This window comes from Aulostomus chinensis, chromosome 17 (genome assembly GCF_037954235.1).
Source record: "Aulostomus chinensis isolate RoL2024-O1b breed Wild chromosome 17, RoL_Achi_v1.0, whole genome shotgun sequence".
Classification (NCBI taxonomy): Eukaryota; Metazoa; Chordata; class Actinopteri; order Syngnathiformes; family Aulostomidae; genus Aulostomus; species Aulostomus chinensis.
In genome coordinates this window covers 13,499,485-13,517,522 of record NC_141336.1, presented here as the reverse complement: position 1 = coordinate 13,517,522, position 18,038 = coordinate 13,499,485, and the positions used below count along the sequence as shown (strand labels likewise).

Sequence of the window (18,038 nt, the reverse complement as noted above, 5' to 3'; positions counted from 1 at the left end):
CAAACTGCACACCAACCCCCCTCCCACCCCAAAATTAAAACAAAACAAGTCTCACACTCTTTAACACATCTTAAAAAAAAAAGATGCTGCTAGTGACACCTGGGTTGCTTCATTGTCACAAAGGAAAACACTGTTAAGACATCAGATATACATAGTGATGAGACATGAAGTGTTTGAGTGGAGCTTGAATTTCTGGAATCATTTCAGTAAAAGCACCCCCCCAATGGATTTTAGAGTACCAAGTATGATGATCACTTGAAGGTTTAAACGTGGAAATAAAACAGTCCCCCCCCCCAAAAAAAAGAAGAGAACACAGCACTGTTGTTCAGGTTTGTATTACGTCTTGAGCTGTGAATGTAGAGCCAGGTTTACAGCATCCCCCCCCTCCCCCCCAAAAAAAGAGAGGTTGTGGGCAAAGTGCCTGGAGCTGCAGTGCTTTCAAGCCTCCAGTTTCTGACACAAGAGTACAATGAGAGTTAATACAAAATATTTTTTAAAAACAAAACAAATTTCCCGTTCCATATTTCCCTGTCCCTATTGCGTTACTTTGAAGGCTACACAAAAAGCAGCATATTGACACTGGGTGTGTCCCAAAACCTTTCACCATCTCCCCTTATTCATCTCTCCTTTCCCTCCGCCATTCTATTGAAAAGAGCTCATCAAAATACTGGATACAAGGTGATTAGCTGAAATTTAATAAGGGGTGGTGGGTGGCTACCCTCCTCCCCCCATTTCCATCTTAATGAAAATATCTACCGATAACAAGAGTTTATTTGATCTCATCACTGAGGAAGGAAGCAGTTTGCCTGGATTCATCCTTCAATCGCCCTCAGGATGACGTCAAACTTGGACTACATTCAGTTTAATTAAATCATGCTGCATCATGCCGTTTCTCCGCATTTACATTCCTCTTCTCCACCATCTCATTGGTTTGTCCTCTTATTGCTCAGATTCGTTGCTTCTAATCAGGGGTTGGGTTTTGACAGCGAATATTAAACAGAATCCGTCACGAATAAGCGATGTTTCTTACGTTTTCCGGCTTCAACCTGAAAAATGTCACCTTTTTTGTGTGTGTGGGTGCCTGCTCCAAACGTTGCTGACATGGAAACATTATTCTGCTCGTCCTAAAATATTGATTGGGTTTAAAAAAAAAAAAAAAAAGGGTTATTTGAGGCTCTCTTTGGCTGAGGTTTGTGTGTGTGAACATGACAAGAAAACTCGAATTACGAAGCCTTCATTGTATGGCACAGTCATATAAACTCCGTGACAACCACAGCACGGTTTAGTACGATCAGGCCACATTTATAAAGGCGTTATGATTGTTTAGAAAGAGAGTGACATGGCTTTTTGTGTTTTCTAAGCACAAACACCGGTTGATTAGCCACTGCTGATAAAATCATTGTTTAACAGATGAAAAATACAGAATCGAAGCTGAGTCATACATATTTTGTACATTGTTCTTTGCGAATTTAAAAAAATAGACATACAATCATAGATTCTTTACCATCAGAACAAATCTAGACATTTCATCCAACAGGGACTGGCGTTGCACCGAAGTCCATAATTTAACCTGATTAGGAATTTCTGCTACATAACTACTGCAAACATTTAACCAATCTCTTCTCACGTTTGTGTATTTTTGATGGCAGCTGTGACCAAACATGGCAGCACTGCGGTATTTTAGTATTTAAGTGCGTGTTTCAATTCTTTCTGAATACTAAAGCAGTCCTGATATATGAAGCCAGCTATCAGAACCCAACCCTGCTCGGAGATTTTGAAAGATTAAAAAGACATAAAATATGGCGCGACTTTTCAAAAATATAAATTAGGATTTTCAGACGATTCCAGTGATGCAACCCTCGTCACTTCACGGGGGGTAAACGAAAGAAAGGGGGATGGTTTGGGGGAAGATCAGAGGAGAGTATTGGCTTGCATCGCTGCGACGGTCACACTGCTGTGACATGCTTTAGGAGGGACGACCTTGTCCCGCCCTCCACCACCCAAAAAAATGGCAAAAGTATTGGTCATGAAACCAACATTCACAACTCACCAGGCATCCTCTCGTAGTCAAACACACTATTTACAAAGGCATACACATACGCCAATCAAAGGCATACTGTACATATATTTACACACCCTCACATACACACACACACACACACACACACACACACAGTCGTCCACACAAACACACGAGTAGTCAGAAAAATTACTGTAGTATAATGCAGATGTATTATCTGGCAATAATTATGTTGACTATGATCCCGGTACATAGAGGCACTGCTACCTCGCCCCATCCCTTCCTCCATGTCAAATACTGGTCACGCTAATGAACTACAGGTCACCAGCGCCGTGTGCGCCCTTTCAGCAGGTGGGACAGAGCCTAGTTTAAGACCGCAGCTCTTGGTTAAAAAAGAAAAAAAAAAAAATTAAAAAAACCCCAACTCAAAATACCACCCACAACATTAAGGGCTCACATTGCCATGGTGACCAGTACTTTCACAACTCCCATCTCGAGCATTTGTCTGAGTTAAGGTCTCCAAAGCGCCTGCCGCTCACACACACAGCACGGTTCTTGGCAACAACCTGTGCTCGTCTCCCTCCTCTGCCTGTGTTTGATTTCTTCACACCTATGTGAGATTCTGTGCCGTAATTGGCTGTCATTCTCCGCAGGACTAAAAGAAAAAAAAAGAGGGAGAGAAAAGAGAGAAATAATGGACCTGTTGAGCGACAGCAGCTTCAGGAACCTTTTAACAGAGAAACAGGCCACTTTTTCCACCCCCCCCACCCAAGATGCAAGGCTTTAGTAATGGCTATGGTCCATTGTACACCAATCCATTAGCTTTGACTTACAATAACAAAACAAAAAAAATAAAAACACATAAAGGAATCATGTTTCTTTAGGCAGCAATATTGGTCTCAGTGTTATTACAATTCTGCTTTCAAAAAAGCATAAACACAAAAAGAAAATAACAAACAAAACAATCCTCCTAAAATGAGAATAAGATTATTCTCACTATTTCATGACCAAAGCGTGTTCATGGGTGAAAATGGCTGATTTTTTTTTTTTTTTTTAGCAGAAAAGCTTTATTACACAACTCAGTCCAACTTTTCACCGCTTCTGCTTTCCAGGAACAGTCTTCTCATGTACTTCCATCATTTTCTTTCTTTTACACACTTTCATAGCTGTCCCAGTTTCCTTTGAAATCGGAGTACTGCGTCCAGGACGTAGACTGGTCTTTGCAAGTACAAGTGGGAATTCACAGATTTTTGTTTTCTCATGCTCCATATCAGGCCATGGAGAACAAGAGGAATACAGGAGGAGGAGGAGGCAGGGGGAGAGGATGGGTGAGATACTTGGTTGTCTGCGAATCTTAAAATATCCCTCCTCCGCTCTGTCAGTAATGATAAGAGAGATGGAGAAACTCGGGTGGGGGTGGGGGGGGGGTAAAGGGCAAGCAGGTGCTAATAACAACCGGGCAAAACCTCAGTTACACGAGCTGATGCAAGAGACCAAGCCCAGGTCTCCATAGCAACCGCTTGAACTCTCATTCAAGCAGCCCACCTCTTCAGTAATGTCTGTTTGCCAGGGTCTTTGATGCAGGTGCCGCTTCTTCTGTAAATGAGCGAGTGTGTATGTGTACGTTTTTTCACATTACATATGCATGTCTGTGCGTTTGCGCTCATTCTGCTGCTACCAGCGGTTGATGATCTGGTTCATGTAGTCCTCAGTAGGGAGCCTGTTGCCTGCCTCCTCTATTCTACCACCCTCCTCGCCCTCCTCTCGTTCATCTGAGGGCCAGAGGGTGTCGTCCTGGTGGCGCTGATGCCACCGCTCCTGCTGCCTGGTGTACTGGTAACGCTGCTGGAACAAGTCCCTGGCGTAGTCGTACAGCTCCATGTCCAGCTCGTTCAGCTCCTCTATGCGCTGGATCTAAAAGGAGAGGGACACAACTTCTATTAGTTTTCACTGAAGTAGTAGAATACTGCAGAAAAAGAAGAGAAAGCAATGGAGGTCACGTTTCTGCTGGGTAAGAACAATCCATTGCATGATGAATGGAAAGAAAGGAACTTTAGACACATGATAAATTAAAAAAAGACACCGTTTGCACATGTGAGGAAACAAGAGCCATTTGTTGTTGGATATATTTTTTCCCCTTTTAGATTTACAATGAATGAAAAAGTGAAAAGGAGACGTGAAATGAAAACAACAAAAACTCAGACCTAATTTAAGATAACCTGGCATTTATCTAAGAATAGGAAATCAATCCTGACTGGTCACAAACTCTGAGATTAATCCCTTTTTAGTCCAACTTGTGAGACAAGAGTAAAACTAATTTTCTTAACGTTGTAAAAAATGAGTCTGCAAGTACTTAGGAGAACTCCTGAGATATCTTCATTTGTTAGGAGCTGCCAGATGTTCCGACGCGAGCACATTAAGGTCCGTTACTAGGTGATGGTTTCTTTGAGGGTTTGGTTTTCCCCTCAAACTTTTAAAGAGATGCGGAACCTCCCAGTGACGGTGAAAACTTTGCATCAGGGATGACATTTATTCCAGAGTTAACTTTTGGGACATCATGTGACGCTTGATAAATGCATACTCTCATTAGTTAGATTGTAAATGCAATTTAAGTGCAATGAATTTATTTATCACGTCCATTCACTTAGTTTTTGCAGGTATTTCTGCTCCTCTCACCTAAATCTACCATCGCCCTCTGAAACAAATTCTTCAAACTGGAGAAGGATGGTTTCTTGCTGTCAAGTAAAGCATCCGCAAAATAGTAAATGCACTGCTTTGATTTAGTGCTTTTCTAGTTGACCACTCCAAGCACTTTTTCCTCATTCACAACTAAGGTTGCAAGCTAGCTCACACATTTATACACCGGTGGTAAAAGCATTAGGGGTGCTAAGGGGTTCAGTTTCAAGCTAAATTTGACATCTTTGGAGGAACTGGAGATTGAACCTGTAACACTCAGATTACCAGACAAGCCAGACAGTCATAGAGCACAGTTCCACGAAGGTGAACTTTGACCTCTGTGCATGGCAGCATGTAAAAGACCCATCACTCCCTCCCCTTCATGTGTGTGCTCAGCTCCAAAATTCATTCTTAAAATGTTTTTAGTACTATGTGCTTATTTTGTGAATCAGAAGCGCTTCACAAGTTTTTAAGTAAAACTCACAGACCAGGTATTAGTTTGGCACCCGGAATTTAATTTAGCCCCTGGTTCCTTTAGTTGGAAAGCAGGTAATGTTGCCAAGTTCCTCACAGAGTTCCTCTGGGGAAAGCCCCATTACATGACATTTTTATAAGCGCTTTCCGTGGCCTCTACGTGGAGAGAGAACAGAGAGAGGGAGAGAGAAAGAAAACGTGTGTTGGCAATCTGTGGAGCTGGGTAACAGAAATGTGTTTGATGTGAACATGTGAAGGGAAGCTGGCTAAATTGGCCCCCGTATCTTCTGATGTGTTTGAATTCGGCATGGGGGTCGAAATATGTTTAATTAAGAGAATCCGTTTGAAATCCATGACAGAGTGCTGTGTGTCATTTGTGAGCAACGTGTGTGACAACAGAGGAAGGCCGACGTGCTGTAACGCCATTCGAAAATGAGAACGAGTTCTGCTCAGAGGACGTCGGCACCGGGCCAGGAAGACAGCACCGAGCCACTAGTCTTCCACACATCTATCACACAATAACTGTCGAATAATTTAGAAACCAGTTTCAATCAGAAATGACTCATCGGGAATTTTAAGCCGCGAGCGTATAAATGGGCTTTCAGCTGCTTTGCAGGAGTCTATAAAATAAATATTCTCTTCATCATCTGGTGGTGTAATTATTTGACTATTAAAAATAATCAGTGTTACAATTCACACAGTGCCTTTGGAAGTTTTTCTTTTAATTCAAAAGATAATTCAAAAACTAATTTTTCAAAATGCCACACACAGTCAGACAAACTTTCCCTGTGAACAACAACCACCAGTTCACCTTTCCACACTCTCGGTCTGCTGTTAATATTTTATTTTCTATCGTCCCTACTGGTTTTGATGTATAAATCACCAGTCCACTGTGTACTGGAGCAGTTCTTTTTTTTTGTGTGTGAGTGTGCTGAGAATTGAACCGAAGAACTCCCACAGTGGACCAATCAAAGTATGACGAACATCTTTGAAGCTGCTGCTTTTTAAGTGTGAGAGTCATCCCAACGCATTTCACAGCAATATGAGACTACTGTGTTTACGCTCTGTGTTGCTTTCTCATTTTCTCTACCTCTTCTCGGCAGTAGCCTTTCATTGCTTCTGAAACTGTTATTTTTCCTGTCTTTAACCGAAATGTACTACCAATGGAATTTCTACATACGGTGCAATGTAACAGCACTAATCTCCTGAAGCCTTTTAAAAAGGACACATTCAAATATGATCCTTTCTGAAGACTTAAGACTGAACCGCAGTACAAACCGTAGTATTGTCCAGCTCCACCTCTGCAGCCCGGGTGTTGTTGTACTGTATGAAGGGTCTAATGAAGCGTAACCTGAAGGTTCGCTCAAACAGGAACTGGGTCTTCCTCTGGTACTCTGTCAAACCAAAGAAGGCCATGTCTCGTAGGTTCTTCTTGGCCGAATCCAGGAGAAGCTGTGCCCTCTTTTTCTCCGGAACTGTGGACAAGTTGTAGCAGCCGACGAGACTCAGGTCCGCCAACATACGTACCTGCAGGAATGAAAAGATGTAACAGGATCAGCAACCTTTAAAAAGTTGTCGTGTTCAAGCTTTTTTTTTTTTTTTTTTTTTTTTGTCAGAAAGCAAAAAAGCCTGCAAGGTGATCTCAGAGTAAAAATGTTGGAGTGAAAGGAACATTCAATTAGCCCCCGTAGCAGTCTGTCGCTCACTTGGACAAACAATCGCCGCTGACCCGAGAACAGTGGAACCCGTCTGTGTCAGAGCAATAACCAAAAAAAGTTCAGCACAACTTCCGGAAAAGACGGAGTTGACAGTGTGTTCACCTGCAGAGTGTAACCCACTGGAGACATCTGGCTCTGTTGCTACCTCGATAACCTCCCAGGATACCTCCTATCAGAGTTGAATAAACCCCCCTGCATCATTTTACCGCTTTTTAACTTATAAAACAAAGTAAAATCCAGAAGCAAGTTATGACACTTATTCAAACGCTTGTCTATGGTGTCCTTTGATTGGTTCATTTGTCTCAAAGGGCGGGCTTAGCAACAGCTAAATTTCATTTTACTTCTTAGGATTTCTGCTTTATTGTCAGTAACGAGAGACAGATCATTTGAATCTAAATAAGGTCTATCCAGCAATCAAGCGTAACAATAGTAGTGGCATTTGTTAAGCGTGGACGGATGCTAATTAGTGCTGCTGATCATTCCATCAATATAAATTGATAGGTCTGTAAGCAACGTGGTTAGTAGGGTTGTAACAGTTGACACAAGTCACAGTTCAGTTTACAAAACAGTCTAGATGTCACAGGCATGAATGATGTTGATCCCTTCTGAACAGACAGCAGTAAAAGTTAGTTTGTTCCACCAACTATTGTATAATCTGCAGCCTATTTAGCAGGAAATGTATATTAAAACAGAGAAAACTTGCTGAGTGCATTCAGGGACTGCTGTGTTACATTACAGAACAGGGACTGCATACTGATGGGTTCACACTGCATGTACGTAAGCCTGCTGGCCCACCAGGATGTTTCAAGTGTGTGTGTGTGTGTGTGTGTGAGTAACAGAGAGAGAGAGAGCGAGAGAGAGAGAGAAGTCATAGGACCCTGAGTAATAACACCCTTAGGCTCAGATGAGATAAGCCGGCCAACACGTTTAGATGCAAGACTGAGATAGGATGGGAAAAAAAGAAGGTGTGAATTTGAGGCATTTATTGCTTATGGACCAACTCCTTTAGTGCATGATGAGTGTGTGTTTTGTGTGTGTTTGTGTGTGCATGCACAAGCACACATATATGTTAGATAGTATACATGAGTGTATACATTTATATGTCTGCAATTCCCCTTGTAGCCCCCCACCCCCCTCCGATTTTGGGACTTGCTGGCACGTCAATAACAATCGTTACCTTTTTCACTCAGACAGGAAATAAAAAGCAGGAAATTAGCAACCATCTGCTGTGTTTGTGTGTGAGGTTTACTGAGGATTATCTATTCATTGAAGCAGTGATGAAGCCTTTTTATTGGCGTTTCTGGATTTTTGGTGCCAGCTGACAATGTTAGAACTGCGAACTGTAACAAAATGAGCAATTGGGCAGCAGAAAGTCAAAGATTTGAATTTAGGACTTGAATTATGAGCAAAGAAGTCTTCCATATAGGTTGGCTTGGTAGCAGTGATGAGTGGCAATTAAGTCCAAGCTAATATGAGATGAGGATTTTTAGAAGTCCATAAAATTCGATCATTTATTTTAAGACTGTTTTTGCTTCAGTGGTGACTGAAAAAAAAACATAGTTGCACGAGGGTACACCTGTGCTTTTTTCTTCTCTACCTGTCTATTGTTGGCCAGATTGTAGGGACAGTCCATGAACTGCTGCAGCGTGACGCCTGACCAGTCGGAGCCGTCGTAGCAGAAGGGCAGCTCCTCGGGCGTTGGGGTTCGTCCATCGCACATGTGCAGGGCGTTCTTCCATGTGGCCCCCCTCTGCACGTGTCTCCACTCGCTGAGGTAACGAGACACCGGGTCCCTCAGAAGAGTGATGTAGTAGAACTTCCTGTTAGTGGGGTCAGGGAAGTGAAGGAAGATGAGGGACGGAGGGGAGGAGGGAGAGGAAAGGGAAGCAGAGGGATGAGGACAAGAAGAGACATTTATATTAAGAAATTATGACCTTAATTGCACAGAAAATTGCCTTTGACAAAGGTTAGATTAATCATTAAAAAAAAACTAACTGAAGAGATAAATTAAACCCGTAGAAGCACAGCTTGCAAAGTCACGCATTTTCGCTGTTTTAAAAATGGTACACAGAGAATTTTATCGCCTTTTCACACTCTGTCTGCTTTTCAAATTAATGACTTTGCTCAGATAAAGTGGAGTAAAAAGAGGGGAGATGATCAAACACCCCTGCATCATGTGTCGTTTCTCACATGACCATGTGGTGGCACTGTTTACAACCGTTTACCCTTGCCGTTTATTTCATATCAAAGTAACTCGATATAAGGGGTGCTCATACTTAAAACTGAATTATTTGCATTTACAAGAAGCAGGCCTGTGATGCACAAAAAGAAATGTGGGTAGTCGATAGGAAGTCAAACAACAAATAAGCGTGAGGCAGAGGTGAGGGAGAGGGTTGATTTGTCTGGCAGAGGATCAGGTCAGCGTTCAGGCCACAGCGCAGGAAAGAAAACTGCTGGCACAAGCACATTTCACTCTGCAACACACGCGCACACACACACACACACACACACACACACACACACACACAAACACACACACACACACGGCGCTGCAAACATCTCCCTGTCTCAAACAAACACACACCAAACATCTTTCCTCTCTGGTACCGAGTATTAGTTCTGCCTCTGAGAGATGACTCATCCCGCATCTGAGATTTGGATGGGACTGCTTCTCAGCTCTGTATGCATGTGTATGTGTGTGTGTGTGTGTGTGTGTGTGTGTGTGTGTGTGCATGTGTGTGTGACTGTGAAATGTAATGGTGAATGGCACAGATCAACGTCTCTCCGGAGGGGACACTCCCGCCAGAGCAGAGACCTTTTCAGGCCTTCACACTCCAGCTAATTACTGCAGTCTAATCAATCAACACATCCTCATTAACCACACACACACGCATGCAACCCGTGTGTGTTTACATGTGGCTATGTGCCTGCAGTGTGTCTGCGAGTGATGGTATGGATTTGTCTTTGCAACAGAGATGGTGCCGCTGGTTGAAAGTGTGCACAGACACACACGCTGCCCTGCTCTCCTGAGATTGCATCACGTCAGAGGAATGTTTGCAGAGAGAATTTTGTGTGCTGACAGGACTCAACGAAATAGCTGGTCCACACAAGCCCCCTCAGTCCTCTCTCACACACACACACACACACACACACACACACACACACACACTTTGTTTCCACCACTAAATCTTTGGCCTGACACTACAAAGCTCAAAGAGAGAGAGGAGGGGTTGTTGGTTGGACACAAAGCCCCAAGTGTCACGCAAACAGTAGCAATGTCTGGATATTAAAAATAAGTGGCTAAATCCCTCGAAATCCAGTGGCAGCAGGGAGAACCTGGACAATAAAATGTATAAAAAAAACAACAACAACCTAAAAATCTAGCCAAATCTGAGAGACGATGAATAATAAAACAACAAAACCCTAAATCCAGACAAGTCGAGGAGATCCGTAACAATAAAACAAACAAACGACTAACCAACCCCAAAATCTAATTTCAATTGGGAGATATTGTGCAACAAAACAACCACACCCTAAAATGTGGAGGCTGAGTGGAGATCGCAGCAAATGAAACAACTCCAAATCTAGAGGCGGCAGGGGGGATCATTGACAATGAAACAACTAAGCCCTAAATCCTGTGGCAGCTGGGAGATCCCAGGCAACAAACCAAACAGACCCTAAATCGGAGGACAGCGGAGGGGGATCACAGCCATAGTAACAAGTAACTAAACTCTAAATCCCATCAACCTAAACCTAAAATCTCATCCCAGATCTAATCAAAAGCAGGAACAGAGGGAGGCACAGTCAAACCGGAGACTGCAGTAGAACAAGGTACATTATAGAGATTCCTATGATGACATTATCAGGATTCCTAACACTAGTGCGGGGTGTGTGTGTGTGTGTGTGTGTGTGTGTGTGTGTGTGTGTGTGTGTGGTTGTGTGTGTGGGCCTGTGTGTTTCTGTGCAAGACTATGCCTATTAAATCAGTGATGACATTTTCCCCCTCTTGGCTTGTATTCTACTGAAAAAACATGACACTGTTTGGCGCTTGCTACAGAGACTGGAGAACAAGTGAAAGGGTGAAAACCGGAGAGAGCGAGAAAAGAGAGAGAGAGAGAGAGAGAGAGAGAGAGGGAGAGAAGGGGTGGAAGCGAATTTCAATTAGTTTTCTAATACTGTGAAAGCAGTGAGGGCCCCAAGCCCAAGTGATTTATCAAAGTTATGGCTCCAGCTATAATGAAGGCTCAAGCATATTACCAGGCAAAATAAATAAATAACAGGCACGCAAACATGCAGGAACACACACACACACACACATGCAAACCTAAATAAATGATCTTAAACGGCATGCTGGCCTGTTGTGTCTGCTGGGTCAGAAGAACAGCAAAATTGTTGCCGTGGAGACTTCCTCGACTTAGTCTCTCTAATGATGTTTGGCCGTGTACTTAGATGTCCAGGTAACGATGTTGCAGCCCACACACTTACAAACACACACACACGCACGCACACACACACACACACACACACACACACACACACACACACACACAAATAAACTCCCCCTTTGAAACACATAAAACCCGAAAATATTCTTTTTTCTCTTCACTTTGTTCTTACTTTTAGCAATAAGAGGAACATAAGCAAATCCTACGAGGGATTCATGAGCAGCTGAATTTGTTCTTACCCATCTGACCTCGATTGGATGCGCAAGCCAGTCCCTTAAGAATTACCATAAGGAAACGCCCCAGTAAACCCATACTGCCCACCCAGGGCAGTGGAGTTACATTTGCACCCCAAACAACAAACCATGGAACTTACAGCTTTCCACCAGCTGCATCTGAGCATAGACACCTGCCTTTCTAGATGTATTCTGTTTACTCCTTCATATGAAATTCTGATTAATTCATCATCGGGGTTAACGGCCCTCTCACTCTGCGACATGTGCCTGCTCATCACTGCGGCTTTAATTAGGGTCTAAAGACAAAAATGTCAGACAGGAGGTTTGCTTGGAGTAACGTGTACTTTCTTGGTGCTTTCTAGTTTGGAATTTGAGCTGCGTTTTAATTCCGGAAAGGGGAATTGATTTGAGGATGACGACTTTAAGATAATGAGCAGTGATCACTTTTAATGGGAGAAAACTTTATGAAATATTAAATGTATGTACTTAAATAATCCTAAACGACCTCTTCCTACATATTCATGAAGTGAACCATAAATCATCACAATTAGTTTTTACAACGCTAAACAGAAGTTCAAAAGTACTGATGAATGCACGATTCCAGATCAAAGCTGTCCGAAAGCACGTTCGACACACGAGGCCTGTTCTCTCTGTCACGTACGTTCACTCCCCTCCTCCGAGGTGAAAGAACATAACAGATTTGATCACAGGTGATATGACTTGAAGCAAAGCAACTAATTAAGTAACACGATCCACTCAGTCACTCTCTGTTGGAATTTAGACACATCATGCAGGCTGACAGCTGGAAAATGTTGTTTAATTTCAAAAAAATGTTCCGGGCTCGTCAGCTCTGTTGCAATCCTTTATACATTATCTGCAACACGAGGAGGGGAAAAAAAAAAAACCCCACTCCAACTCGCATTCAGCTGGCGTCAAACGTGTCGACTAATCTGCAAGTCCTTTATAGTAGTCGGCTGATAAAAACAAAAAATAAAAACAACAAAATAAAGGGCTTGTTTGGCACAGAGTGGTGAGATGAAGCTATTTGCCGAGCCACTACTCGATCCTGCCTGGACCAGGAAACATATTTTTTTAGATTCCGCTTTTTCTCTGTTTATTTTGTTGTCCTAATGACTGAATGCAAGGCAGGGCCTGTGAGCGGAGAATGAAATTGTTATCTTTCTGAGAGACTGAAGACATCAGCCCATCCTTAATTCTCAGTGACTCACTCTTTTAGGCTTCCTGAACTTTGCTTGTAAATGACTTTCTTTTTTTTGTCTTGAGCAAAAAATAGATTTTTGTATTTATTCATTTATTATTTGGTGTGACAGTTGAGAGTTAAAACAAACAAACAAAAAAAATACGACTAGCTTCAACCTAAATGTTACCTCATAAGAAAACCATACAGGTCAAACTTCTAGTGTACCAGCGCGTAAATGTGAGGCCGTGCAAGCGTTATCAAGAGGAAACACACTGTGCCTGGGCTTGTTGTGGCAGGGGAAAATGAGCCCTTTGTCCGTCTGTTTCCCGCAGGTCACAAATCACCACTTCTACAAACTCCACCTCTCTTTAACCTCTCTTCTAAATCTTTCCCTTTCTGCCGCTCCTCTTCTTTCAGCCCATCTCCCATTCTGGTCTTCCCCCTGTAGTTATGCGCCTCTGCCTGATTACCATGTGTTCTCCCTTCTAGGAATTGGTTTTGTTAAAAATCTTGTTGTTGTGTAACCAGCACCCCTTGAGTAATGTCCCGGAGGGTGCACCGCAAATTGAAGAATGGTGAGGTCTGAATAATTGTACTGCACCGGTTTAAATCTAGTGTGTTAGCGAAAGGTTAGAGGAGAATCATTAATCAGGGTTGGGTTTACAATTTCACATACTTATGTTGCCATTTTAGATGAGATGTAAGATGATGTAAGTTTATGCCAAATAAATGTTTTTCCTCTTTGCATGACAGAGAATAAGAGAAACAACTGGAGCACAATGAATACTGGGGCAGGTTTGTGGCTGCGATACACAAGAGACACAAAAGTTAGTGTGAAAAAAAAACTTTAAAGGCCATGTTTAAATATATGACACACACACACACACACACACACACACACAGTGACACCAGCATCATCCCTGTGTATAGCTCAGCCATGATTTATTAATAGTCCATGGATGTTTGTTGAAACAAGATCCGCTCAACAAAAGGGCTGTTTCCCAGCTCCAAAAGTGGACCTGAACTCAACCATTTAAGAGTGGGGCCAAAAATAATCCTGACACATATGTGCGGAGGAATGTTTCTAACCTGAAAAGGAACTGTACTGGTGGCAAGAAGTAAGGTAAGTGTCACTTTTTCTGTGTAGTTCTTAGTCTGGGCCAACATTTCTGATGTTGTTATTTTCAGGGCCAAGTATCTAGAAGTGGTTCTAAATTAGACTGCTTTGTCAAGATGCTTTTCCCATTGTGAACCCAACAATACAACATATACAAACTTTAGCTCCTTCAACACCAGGAAGGGGACATCACCCACCCCTGGAACCAGTGCCAACACTTCCTGGTCTCCTTAGGTCTCGTTGCAACAAATGGAGTTTTTCGTAAATTTAAATGAACGCGTTGCAGGTAGGACACACTTTACAGGTGCACAACTTCTGCATGTGACCACACGAGCTTGAAAGCCCACCTTATATTTTTTTGGAGAGTTTAAACTCAAGCTTTTTTTACCGACACCCCCCCCCCACCCAAAAAAAGGGAAGAGATTGTCCTCAGTCTCTTCCTGAGCTAAGTGTTAAGAGGCTGTGAGTCTATGTTCAACACAGCAGATGACAATGTGGGTGAATTCAGGTTCAGAAACGGCAGACAGTGACAACATTTATGAAGCATGAAGCTTTTACACATCTCCTGACTAATACGGATCTAGTCACTACAGTGTGGAGGTGTGGTGCGTCCTTCAGCAGAGAGGGAGAAATGATGTTGACACAGCTGGGGTGTGTGGCGCGTGCTCGCTGCCGCTGTTTACAGAACGTTATCATTCATCAGTGTGGATCCTCACATCGTTATGGTTATCTTTCTTGTGGTGGTCGGCGCTTAAGTCGCGATGCTCCCCTGGGAACAATTTGCCTTGAAAGTCCCTACCAGGAGCTATTGCTCTACTGACAACAGAGCTGCCAGGGTCACAGGGGCGCACGAAAAAAAGCCCTCCATCACCATTTTTGGAGGAGAAAAGAGAGTCAAATCATTTAGAGCAGTAGGACAAAAAAGGTTAAGAATACAGGTTTTTAAATAAGCACCTTTATTTTCAGGACTGCTTAAAATAAAAGTGTGTGGTTCCTTTTCTTACTAAATTTCACCCATGAGTAATTAAATTGGAACTAGATTTGATAAAATCTAAAGGAGTCTCAGGCCTTTCCTGGGCATCTGTTTGTGTGGGTAGCATAATTTCTAGGGAAAGCCCTTGGCCAGTACATCTCTCCTCACATTGCTTTCAGAGGAATGGTCTCATGGAATGTGTTGGCTGGATGTGCAGATGATATCAGCCATGTCAGAGAGTGTGTGTGTGTGTGTGTGTGTATATATTTTGAGAGGTGAGGGAGAGGAGCGACAAGTAAGGACTTGAATCTGAATAGAATGGCTCCACAGAGGCCTCCATGTTGACTTTTTACCATAAATGCGTCAACACCCTGACCTCTGAGCGCACACTTACACACAAACACACTGTCAGCCCTAAAAAAAAAGAAAAAAAAACAAGACTGGATGCATGCATCCAACATAAAGAGTTGACAGGATTCATGCAGCAAAGAATCAGACCAGCTCTTTCCCCGCGTCAACCATGACCCCTCAAAACTAAACTCCCTCCCTTCTCCTGTTGTTTTTTCTTCTCTCTCTCATCCGTCATCTCATCCTGTGTGTCCTGAGTGTCTCCTAGCTAATAATGAGGTGCAGAGACAGACAGAAATAAACCCTCCGGTTCAGACGAGCTCTCCGGCCTCGCCTTCCTCCCTGTAACGCTCTCTTGTCTCTTTCTTTCTGCCTTTCCGTTAGTCGATCAATGACAGCCTCAGGACTCAGACAACTTGCCGTGGTAGTTTGGACTTTAAACACAGAAGGCGTAGGGGAAGGAGATGGTAGAGAAACGTGTCTAAGGGGACAGAAATCCTGATGGAGTCAAGCAGACGGTCAGGAGAAGAAACTTGTTCTCCGTACCAATACATCTATCCACACATCTAGATTTCCTGACTCAGACTGGCAGCAAGCTTTTGTTCTACTGCAGCTGGGTAATGTCACTGTGAACTGGGCCGCGTGTTTATAATGAAATATAATCATATAAACTCATAAAGTTGGGGGTTGGAAACTAAAAAGACATGACATTCTTTAAGAGCTTTAAATGTTTAATCTGACAGTGTCATTCTGATTAAGATACTGTCCTTTTTTTAGTAAGAACTGCATAGAGTTTACCCTTTAATCTAATAACCGCAGAAACATTGTTCAACTCATAAAATAGTGGACAAATCAAGATCATTGGGTTTTATCTTGTAAATGTAATAACTCTTGGCTTTTAACTGTTGCACGTCTGATGACGTCACCTTTACGAGTGGGAAGTTCTGATCGGAATTCAACATATTTACGAATAATGAAAATACCTGCAGCCCTAAAATGCGTTTTATTCTCACAGCATTGCATCATTTTACAATAGTAATGATCTATACAGATGTCCGTGACGTTCTACTCGTCACTGACTACGTTGACATGCACACTCCATACTGATTAAGGTCCATATTCCGGTTGCAGTAATATCCTGAATAAGGTGTTTATGTACACTGCAGATGGTGGAATATTCCCGTTTACATATTAGTTGGCATATTCCAAATAAACTATTCTTTACACAATGAACCTGCTCCAGTTCATCGCTAAAGAACCTCATTAAAGTACTGGCTCATGAAGGATGAAAGGCCTAAGAGTAAAAAATACACCACATTTAGTCTCAAACGCATTATGCAAACATCATTTCACAGATGTATTAAAATTGTACGTCGCAACCTCCGGGTTGTCATGGAAACATGCAAACACATCACTCTCATCAGCGGCGGCGAAGCACTTCCCATGTCCACCTAAATGTAAAGTACTTTCTGTTATTTCTGATTAACTAGTTTACATGACGCAATATTAATACAGATATATGCCAGATGTCTCATTCAGGTCTTTAGGAACAGGAATATGAGCTCAGTCGGGTTCTGGCGGGTGTTTACATGACTCGGACGCAATTGGAATACTGTCATATTTCAATTCATACAGGAATATGGTGAGCATGTGATCACTGTTTCCACCTCCTTTCTTTTGGATGGTGCTGCAGGTCACTCTCCCGTCTCCACTAATAATGAATGCTTCTTTCTGTTATCCATCAGGAACTCCCTCCTCTAGCTCCCTTCTCACATAATCGCCTGTTAATCAATGCACATTTATGTGTTTAATGTACATATTTTTTACAGCCAAACATAACGTTATCATAATTTAAACATAAGATGGGCATTCCCTTAACTCATAGCGTGATCTGTGATGGCTGTGTTTCATACCATTTCCTCAGTCCCAGGGAGGCGACAATTAAAAGGGCACACTGAGAATGTGTCGTGGCTATGGCAGTAAATAAAAGTATTCATGTGAGCTCGGCTCTGCATGCAACGCGATCTTTAAAAAAAAAAAAAAAAAAACAGAGCGAGAGAGAGAAAGAAAACAAAGTTGGCAATGCGGGTGAGAATTGTCGTGTGACCATATCTGGAGAGCTTGTGAAAATGTAGCTTGTGCCGTGAGTGCAAAATGTTGCATGGCTCGCTGCACTTCAGCACAAATACAAAGCATCTTTTTCCCGTGATTATTAATGAAGCAAAGGAGCACACAAGAGTAGGAATGCAGGAGATGGGAAGCGTAGCTTACAGCTACGGGTGGACGTCACAATCGCAGGAATGGACAACAACAAAGAGAGGGCAAGAAAAGGAGAGAGGGTGAGAAAGAGGGTGAGAGAGAGCGGGCGAGACAGAGAGAGAGAGAGAGAGAGACATGGGAGGGGTTCCCCTGAGTGCAAAGCTATGTTCTGCAGGAATGTTCTCCCGTCTGTTCTCTCATGTAACTTGACTGGCAACAGCCCAGCGAGCTGTCTGACAGACTGAAAAAGGGAGGGAGGCAGGGCTGTGTGGAAAATAAGATGGAGTTGGTGTCAGGAAGAGAAAGACAGACAGACAGACAGACAGACAGACAGAGAGAGAGAGAGAGAGAGAGAGAGATGGGTGGAAGACAAGTTCAGTTGCGCAACTAATCATTTTTCATGTTTGCACAATTTTAAGTTATGTATTCCTGATAGAATTGAAAGATGTGACCATAGCAGACATGCCTTCAGGAAATTTAAACGATCAAGGGGCAGATTTATGCTGTAGGTAAATGCAAATCAATGAACTATCTGCTTTGTGATGGAAAAACATGATTTGTCAAGCATGTGCTT

The 18,038-nt window shown here is 42.7% G+C and overlaps 1 protein-coding gene across 1 annotated transcript in view; it reads right to left on the bottom strand.

Moving 5' to 3' along the window:
• Positions 1-382: 382 nt before the first annotated feature.
• hs6st1a (heparan sulfate 6-O-sulfotransferase 1a) overlaps positions 383-18,038 on the bottom strand; it is a 56,797-nt gene continuing 39,141 nt past the window's right edge. Inside the window, exons 2-4 of the mRNA XM_086181934.1 lie at positions 8,486-8,708; positions 6,449-6,697; positions 383-3,934 (exon numbers count right to left, since the gene is read on the bottom strand). Of these exons, the coding sequence (XP_086038060.1) occupies positions 3,695-3,934; positions 6,449-6,697; positions 8,486-8,708 (712 nt within the window). The 3' untranslated portion in view covers positions 383-3,694. The remainder of the gene's footprint in view (positions 3,935-6,448; positions 6,698-8,485; positions 8,709-18,038) is intronic.